At 30.7% G+C, this 9,907-nt stretch overlaps 1 protein-coding gene across 1 annotated transcript; it reads left to right on the plus strand.

Moving 5' to 3' along the window:
- The first annotated feature begins 4,320 nt into the window (after nt 1-4,320).
- LOC125866199 (transcription factor TCP7) lies at nt 4,321-5,595 on the plus strand. The gene has a single exon (XM_049546515.1). It carries the CDS (start codon nt 4,353-4,355, stop codon nt 5,097-5,099), a length of 747 nt encoding a protein of 248 aa, XP_049402472.1. The 5' UTR covers nt 4,321-4,352; the 3' UTR covers nt 5,100-5,595.
- Nucleotides 5,596-9,907: the final 4,312 nt, after the last annotated feature.

Raw genomic sequence — 9,907 nt, forward strand, 5'->3', positions numbered from 1 at the left:
AATATTGGTATTATATAGTATGATTCAAATGGTAAATTTCCAATGTTAATAAACTACTATCACTTTTTTGCTTGCCTAATGTCATTGATGTAGTAATATTTTTGGGTTTTTTCCAATGTTATTAATAAGAATCAATTTCATTTTGCAAGTATGATTTACTTTTTCACAAATTGTAATTCTTTTTGTATATTTTTATTGTTTATTCAAATTAATTCACAAATACATATGTATGATTCAGAAGAATATATGATTGATTCATACATAACGTTGATCAATGAGATAACGGAAAGTCTCAACAAAAACGACAATCAAAAAGAGAAATTGATTTAACTTTCGTATTATATATTTTCTTTATATTCTTACGTGCATATTTGAATGAATGACATTTATCTATTAATAGATTTAATTTAATAAACATCTTAAATTATAGTTAGGAGCTTACTTTGGACTTCACTCTTTAGGTAAATGTTAACTTTTCTAAATTTAGAAACTCATTATTATCATTATTTTTAATTATATGTTTATATATAAGATTTATATTAATGTAAATTAATTAGAGTGCGAACCTAAAAAGTACTTTTGTAATTTTAATTAAAGGAAGTTATTTAAATTAACAATAGACGAGTGTCAATCATCTAAGTATGCACTTGATAAAATAGAGAAAAAGTATAATAGAGAGGAGTCACATTCACTAATCTCATGTATCATTTTCGATAGCATTTATCTAAATTATATATAAACGTCTTTCGAATAATATTTTTTGCTTACTTATAATATATAAAAAAAATCCCCCAAAAAAAATAATCTTGCGAAAGACATTTTTCTCCCTACCAAATACTTCCCTCGTCTCAAATTACCCATCGTATTTCTATTTACGTATCTCCTAAAAAAATATTACTTTGTTTTTTTCTTGATTATTTCACCTATTAAGATATTATATTTCTTCATTAAATTTACTCTATTGAGAAGTGTGAACGATAATATTACACTGAATATATTATTGTGTTGACATGTTTATAATGTTGAAAAAGAATTACTACGAAGAAAATAGAGGGGGGAAAATATTATCTTGCATTTCTAAAATATCAAATAATTTAAGATAACTATAATTTTATAAAAAAAAATTCCAAATCATGGATGTGGTATAAGGAGTGGTAAATCTTTTCTAGTTTTCTACCCCTTTGAATATGATGACCTTTTATGTATTTTATGGTTTTTGGTAAAACATGTGAAACACATGCAACCTTTTTATATCCACTTTAGTTTAAAAAGAGAAAAATAATAATAAATAAACTTTGCATAAAAGTTCATTCAATGCCCTAAAAAAGGGGGATAAAAGTTGAGTACTTACCTACAACAAACATGTCATTTAATACACAACTAGAATAGACCAAGCAATTCATCAACAAAATGTGGTTGATAACTTCCTTATAACTCTTGAGGACAATTCATCATCGAAATTGAGTTGGTGTAGTATGTGATATTTCATAAAGAGGTTAAAAATTAATTTTTCCTTAATATCTTTTTATTCGAATTTATCGTATTAAATTTGTATGGTGCAATTTATATCTTCTTATAGAATTTGCAAACTATTATAAAAGAACGAAGTTATCTTATATGCATTCGAAGAATAGCGTCTGCGGATTTTTCCGACATTTTTTAAAAATTGTGGGACCTACTAAGACCTAAGTAAATGAATTCAGTGATCAATTTCAAAGTTTCAAGTTTAAACACAAAAAATTCTACACTCTGGATTGAGTTTGGTGGGTCCCACAGAGTGGACCCCCACCCTGACAACCATAACTTAAACTCTCTATTATCTTTTTTTTTTATTTATTTATATATATATTTTAATTTTCACACTCAAATATGGGACATAATATATAAACGTATTATTTAGTTTGGCCTTAACTAATATTTTATATATAGTTCAATTTTAAATATGTATTAGTAAACACTTAAATTTATATAAAGTTGAACGAGTAGTGACGTTCTTCTTATCAATTCACATGAGATATACTCGAAGTGATTTATATTATGAAATGTAAGACACATGTATCTACTTATTAATAAACTTTATATAAATTTAAATGTCTATTTTGTTACACATCAAAATTGGAGGACGTAGACGTCAGTCGAAGCCAAATTAAAATATACGTTTATATATTATGCTTATCGTACGAAAAAATATATCCCCAATTTCTAGTATTTTCTTAATCAACTAGGTTTTTGAAATCAAGGTAATTTTATTTTTCGCTTCCCTATTTATAATTATCTAATATTTATATATTTTTAATCTTAATTCTAATTTGCATAAAATTAAATAATTCAATTTTTAAAATTAAAATACTTTTTATTAAAGATAATTTAATTTTCAGAGCTTGATATCAAAACTTTCTAACTACAATTAAAGGATAGTTAGCACCCATCTTTGAATGATAATTTCCTCCTTATCTTCCATCTAATCTCATGCTCCTTTCATAAAAGCAAAAAGTTGAGAGGATCAAAAGTGAGATTGTTCTAGGTTGATATAGTGGTCAAGTCAATATTATTATTATGTTTTATTTAAAATGATTTAATTTTTTTTAAAAATATTATATATAATAATAATAATTTCGATGAAGAAATTCGAATGAACCCTTATGTTAATATGAATAATAAATGTTTAACAAAGTTAAAATAAAAAATTTAAATAGTTACTATTGAAAAGGCAACTCAAGCTGAAATACTAAACTAATTTATTCATTTTACCAAATTGAAATTGTTTAGAAATTGAAATTGAAGTTGTCTTTGGTCATTAAATTTTACGAGTAAAAATTTTAAAATCATATTATACTTTACCTTGTAATCATGAAAAATCACTATTTGTAAAAACTTTCAAATTTTTTATACAATCTTATCAAACAATCAAGCTTACCCAAATTAACGATTAACAAAGAATTCCCCGTGATAACACCAACTGATTTTAAGTGTGTTTTTATGGAAGGGATAAAATTGGTTGGCAAAATAGAAATCAAGTGTTTTTTTTTTGCAAAATTCAAATTATGGTGCATGATTTAAAATTTAGTGTCTGAAGTCACAAATTTAAAATTAGACCCTTTTGATAAATTTAGCATGTAAAATCAAAATTTCAAGTTTATTTAAAATATGATAAACAAACACAAATTTATAAATTAAAATATGAACTCATAATTTAAAATCACATATCTAGACAATTTGAAGTAGAGTATTTTCTTAACCATCTTACCAGTTGCTTTCAATGTTTTAAAATGTAAGGATGTGAAAAACACTATTTTATTTTGTATTAGACAAGATATAAACTCAAAAATACGAGACGTAAGTCTCATGTATTTTTAACCTTTTAAATAAATTTATAAATAGTGTCAATACCCTACCCTAGAACAATCTCTAGAGGAACCTTAAAATTGTCTTTTAAAACACTGATTATTTCTACTTGGCATTTTGATTTACTACATGAATGTTTTAACATGTTTTTTAAAATATAAATTTCAAAAAATTTATTGCACATAATATAAAATCAAAATATATTACACATCTTATTTTTGTTGGTGCTTTGTAGTAAGTAAGTATTAAACATGGTTTTATCAAGTGGCGAATATTTTTTTATTGATATTTAAATTTTTCAACGTAAATTTAAATTTTTTTTTTTTAATATGAATACCAATTACCAAACAGAAAACCAACCTGATTACTCCAACTTGCATTTTGTTTTACTCTATGAATGTTTAACATGTTTTTTTCAAATATAAATTTCAAATATCTTATCCCACAAAATAAAATCAACAAGACTACACACTTTATCTTGCTAGTGCTTTATAAAAAGTAAGTACTATTAAACATTGTTTCATCAGACAAATACTCCATTCACATCTAGATTTTTTGAGTTAAAGTTTTGGTACAAAATCGCTTTCTTTAGAAATGTTTTTAAACTTTTCATTGTAAACTTGAATTTATTCGAGTTTTTTATATTAAACACCGAATTAAAGATCGAAAAATTGAAAAAATTAATCTTGATCCCACCGGAATGACAAATACTCCTTCATTCACATTCAGACTTTTCGAGTTGAAGTTTTGGTATATAATCACTTTCTTTAGAAATGTTTCTAAACTTTTTGTCGTGAATTCAAATTTTTTATATCAAACACCGACTGAAAAATCGAAAAACAGAGAAAATTAAACTTGGTCCCACCCAACCATGTGCCCTCCTCCTGTCTCCACCAGGTCCTGCCTCTCAATCATTTGACCCCCCACCCCCCTGTTCCCCTTCTACCCTCAATTTCTTCTGTATAATTGGTGTTTATTTTTCCATAAAGTATAGAAAAAAATTCTACATGTCGACGTCGGTAGAACCAAACGGCGCCGTTTTACTCGATTCTACCGCCGGCTCCGGTGGGGGAGTTGCTAATAGTAATGGTGCTTTGACGGTGAAGAAACAGCCGGCGAAGGACCGGCATAGTAAAGTTGATGGAAGAGGAAGACGTATAAGGATGCCAATTGTTTGTGCTGCTAGGGTTTTTCAGCTAACTCGTGAACTAGGTCATAAATCCGATGGACAAACAATTGAATGGTTGTTGAGACAAGCTGAACCTTCGATTATAGCTGCTACTGGTACTGGTACTATACCTGCTAGTTTCTCTACTGTTTCAGTTTCCTTACGGAATTCCATTTCTTCTGTTTCTGCTTCTGCTCCGGTTGATCATAAGTTGCCGTCGCCGTCGTTGTTACATCCGTTGATTTCTCCGGCGCCGTTTTTGCTTGGGAAGCGTTTACGGTCTGAGGATGATGATAACGGAAGTGGAGATAAGGATGTGGTTCCTAGTGCTGGGTTTTGGGCTGTTCCTGCTAGGCCGGATTTTGGACAAGTTTGGAGTTTCGCTGCACCGCCGCCGGAGATTTCACATTCCGCGGCGATGAATTCGAACCCGTCGAGGTTTCTTCAGCAGCAGATGGAAGAGGCATCATCTGGTAGAGTTGGGAATTACTTTCCTATAGCTCAAGGGCATCTGAATTTGCTAGCTTCTCTGTCCGGTTCGGGTTCTGGACCACCTTCTTCAGGGAGAAGGGACGATGGACAATGAAGTATTTGCTGTTTATGATATGTATAAATTGAAGTATTGTTGTTCTTGTTTGTTCGTATTGTTAATTTTTAGGTATTAGGTAGTGTAGTGAGTGAGAAATGAAGTTAGGTTTTGTTGAATTATTGCTAGGATTAGAGTGTTTGCTTGTTCGATCGTTCCATCATTGCATTTGTTAGGGTTTCAGTTCGTTTAAGTTATGAGTGATGTAGCGAGAGAGATAAGACCAGACGCAAGAATCTAAGGGAGTTTCTTGTGATCGATGAATTTGGTTGGAATTACCACTACAAGCACAGAACTGCTTAATAAGTGCTTGACCATTTCGATAATGGTGAGTGGATAAGATAGTTATTTAAGTGTGGTCTACGAAAACCTGTAGTTCCACATGAATGTTTTTTGTAACGAAACCATGGAGGTTTCTGATGAATGAATTGAATTCTGTAATTTGTTGAAACTTTCAGTGACTCAAATGAGTGTTATGGAATTTGTTCCTTAGATACATTGTTTCTTGATTGAATGATTTTTCTGCGTTCTCGTGTATGAAAAGGTTCACTTGTCACTGGTGAAGTGATGCATGATAAGGTGTAAAATGAAGGCGTTGGAGTGTATTGGTTGGAATTAATAGCGTGCTATGGATGTTGTAACTGTGACATTGTCAAGAGCCTTGGGCTTGCTATCTGTTCCAACATATAAACTTGTAGTGAGCGTCACATTTTTGAAGCCGAGAAGCTTGAGTTTCAACTTGAGAACTATTCGATGATGCAGAAGTCTATGTTATTATCTTCATGCTATACATTGCTCAGTAGTACTCAGAAGACTAGACTTCTGAAGCTAGTTGTTGAACTGATGTAATATTTCACATGTTTAGTATCATCACTTGCTATTTCGAGTTGGAGGAAGAGAAGAGTCCGCACTGCAGTATGTAGTACTTTTTTCTCTTAAAGCAGTTGGATAATTCCGGTCTGCAGCATCTGAGGTTAAGGATGCAATTCAGCTTTTTGCGTATATTTTCGATAACATGTACATTATGTCTATTTACTGATTGTAAAAGACTACTTGGCTTGAAGATGGGCTGATATTTAGAGGACTCACATGGGTTTGCAGGTTTCACCTCCTTACTAATGGTTACAAATTTGATGTTTTTGCTGATTGAATTCTTAGGCTTCCGAAGAAAAATTGCTTAGGTTCTGAAATGTATTGGTGAAAGAAGATCAGATTGAACTCTCTAGCCTGCCATCGTCTGGGTTTGTGGAACTCATTTCAACTACCGCGAAGACTTCAGCAGGTAATATCCTTTTTAAGGGGTAAACTAACCCTACATCTTTTTATATAGTTAAGCAGATGCTTAGAGATTGTTTAATTCTTTGAGCTTTGGTAATTTCTTTTTGGAAGTTTAGAATTTAAGAGGATACCGAACATCTGTGTGGTAATTGTACTTCGAAAATAAAGAGAAAAAGAATGAGTTGTTAACACCTAGTTTGTTTAAAAGGAATTTCTATGTGCAGGCAGGAAATATTTACTTTCGTCTTCGAGACGTGTATGATGCTGTTTTCTTACATTGGTTACCTTGTATAAGATGCTGCAGAGTGTTTTCTTTTTCTTTCCTTTAAAGGTTCTCTTGTTGACACTATATGCAGAAAATCCGAGAGATCTACTATTAGATTGTAACTTTCTTGTTTGATACTATTTTCAGAAGAAGGCTTGCAGACATACAGTCCAACTATGTTACTCGGACTCTTCAAAAATGTCACTGTGCGCGTGTTGGATCCTACAAAAGTAGTGCAGTTTTGGACTCCACATGCCAGAGCTTTCTTCTACATTAGTCCTGTGGAAAGGTACTCGTTCAGTGTTGGTATCTGAAATATGTTGGCTGGTAATACTAGCTTAAGAATGTCAAGTGTTTGTTGAATATGGTTTCCTTTTGGATATGTCTGCTAAGCTATGATATCTTTTGCATCATTCTTTACGGTGCAATCGTATATAGTCATTGGTGAAGCCTACTAATTTTGTCGGTTGTTCAAGATCTATATATATGTATATAAAGAGTAATTTTTGACCTACATATACAATATACTTTTTTGATGGAGGATGTTTAACTGACCACCCCTTGGTCAATATGGTTCCGCCACTATATATTGTTGTAGCTCCTTCGTGCAGTTGCATTTGAGGTTCATAAGGAGAAGGAACATGAGTAAGAATCGACAATTTTAAGGGTTTGTCATATGGAAATCTTCTTTAAGCCTTAGTGGGCAAAGTTATTTGGTATATGTGTTTGTTGGGTGCGTACTTGGTGGAATAGTCGAGGTGCTTGCCTTCCACCTAAGCTGCACATGAAAGGCTCAAAGCCAATACCAGGGAACAGTGAAGCTTTATAGGGTCTTTTGGTCCAGGTGCAGGTAGTCCGCATCTTCATAGACACGTCTATGTCACCGAGCCTATCTCCGTGACAGTGCCTAGATCATTACGCCTTTGATGTCAATGGGTTTGTGTTTGGGCTAATTTAAATTTACAAGTAAATATGGGCTCTGCCCAAAACAGCCCATCAGAAAAATGTTTCATGCCCAACCCATTTGGATTAGTTGGATGGTGAATGTATGGATCAATTTTGTCACTCCCCTAGCTGTATTTAGAGTAAAAACACTTATATTAAGGCCCGTTTAGACATGCGATGTGTATGAAATCAGATCGATATGAAGTTGCGTTTGGACATGCAATTTGAAATTTTTTTAAATTGTATTTTTTTCCTCTTAATCATGAAAACTATGAAAGTTTTCTCTAATTCTTATATAATCTTAGCAAATCAGTAAATTATAGTTCATAAACAAGATATCAGAATATCCTAAAGCACCGCATTAATAAAATCGCATGTGAAACTTGTCTTTTCTATTGAAATCTTTTTTCTAATCTTCAAGATTTTTATTTTAATCAACCAAAATTTGAAAAAATATTCCTCCATACCAAACATACCCTCACAAAATAGAAAGAAAGAAACAATAATTACACAAGATCAATGGAGAAGTAGATAAGATTAGTTTAGAAAGTTAACGCAATTCAACGTTAACTTAATTGAAAATTATTGTTAATATTTAATATCATAGATTAGAGATTATAAAAATATAAATTTATACCATAAGTCTTCCCTAAATATTGGTTTTTTAATTGTAATGTCGACATCGCAACACGGTTAGACTTAATTAACTATATAGTGTTCTTTGACTTTCTTTATGAAAGTGAACAACTCTAATTTGTTGATAGTGTAAAGATTTTCTATGCTATTATATTGTTTTGATGAATATGATATTTGAATAAATGGTATTTTTTTTCTTGTTATATAATGTTATATATCAATAATTTGAAAAATGAATCTAAATGAAAATAACGATATGAAGTAGAAATATATTTATAGAGTAATTAATAACATAAGATTATTAACTAATGAATAAAGTCAAAATGCAAGTAAAAGAAAAATAGAAGATAACAACACAATCACATCAACTCTATAATTACACCACATTAGATTTTTCATTCGTACGTAACAATAAGTTTAATGAAAAATACAATACAATTAATCAATACAAAACTTCTATTTAAAGTAACAATACATGCAATACAATTAAATTTAAATAACATTCATTAAACACATTGTTAAGGGGAGTGTCGAAATTAACAAGGGACAAGTAAAATGAAATGTGATAGTACTAAGGAGTCGTTTGGTAGGATATATTAGAAATTTTAATAAATGAATAAACATGTGTAAAAATGAAACTATCCTTAATACACCCAACCAAACCATTAATAAAAAATAATTTCAATATAACTAATTTTAAACTTCAACATTTTTTTGAGACCCCCAGTATAATCCACAATCACTACACGCTCTGTCACATCATCCGTCTTTCTGGTGAGCACTTGTGTGTACTAGGCAAATCTCATTGTATAATAACCTTCAAACTACATAGAAGATGTAAACCGTACTAAACAAGCCCCATGAAACATATTCGACTCAGAAAGCAGTGAGGAATACTACTAACCTCATCATTGCTATTACAATTTATTTAGTATTATTCTTACGGGTGTATAGAAATCGAATCGAAAAAAATGCTATTGAATTATTAGGTTAATGAGTTTTAAACGGTTTTATAAAAAAAAATTATTGGGTTATCAGTTTGGTATCGGTTTTTAGTATTGAGTTATTGGGTAAATTGATAACTCATTAAGATGATAGTAATTTACTACTATACCCGTCATAAATATTAAATATTAATAATTTAACATAACTAGACACTATATCAGTACTCTACACTCCGGTCTACACATTTCACACGTCACATTACTTCTACTTCACATCTGAAATTTCATATTATGTTTTAGTTGTAACATGTGATTGTAGCCTTCATACTACATCTACTCTTATTGATTCAATTTCTCATTATATTTTCTTGTTTCACTATACCAAAGCATCTACAACTAATTTGCATGTCTCATTGTATCGTGTCAAATTGTCAGAGAAGTGAGAAATCATATATTTATTTTAGGCATAAGATATAAATATGCCCTTTAACTTGACCTCATTTTACTTTTATGCCCTCTGACTTTGAGTGTGCACAAGTAGACACTTAAACATGTATAAAATTGAACAAATAGACACACACGTCCTACGCGACATCCTACATGACAATTTGCATCATACATGGTGTCCTACGTGTATTATGTCACGTAGAACTCATGTGTCTACTTGTTTAACTTTCTACAAGTTCAAGTGTTTACTTGTGCACATATAAATATAAAATGAAGTCAAGTTAAAGGGTATA

The sequence above is a fragment of the Solanum stenotomum genome, chromosome 1 (genome assembly GCF_019186545.1).
Source record: "Solanum stenotomum isolate F172 chromosome 1, ASM1918654v1, whole genome shotgun sequence".
Lineage (NCBI taxonomy): Eukaryota > Viridiplantae > Streptophyta > Magnoliopsida > Solanales > Solanaceae > Solanum > Solanum stenotomum.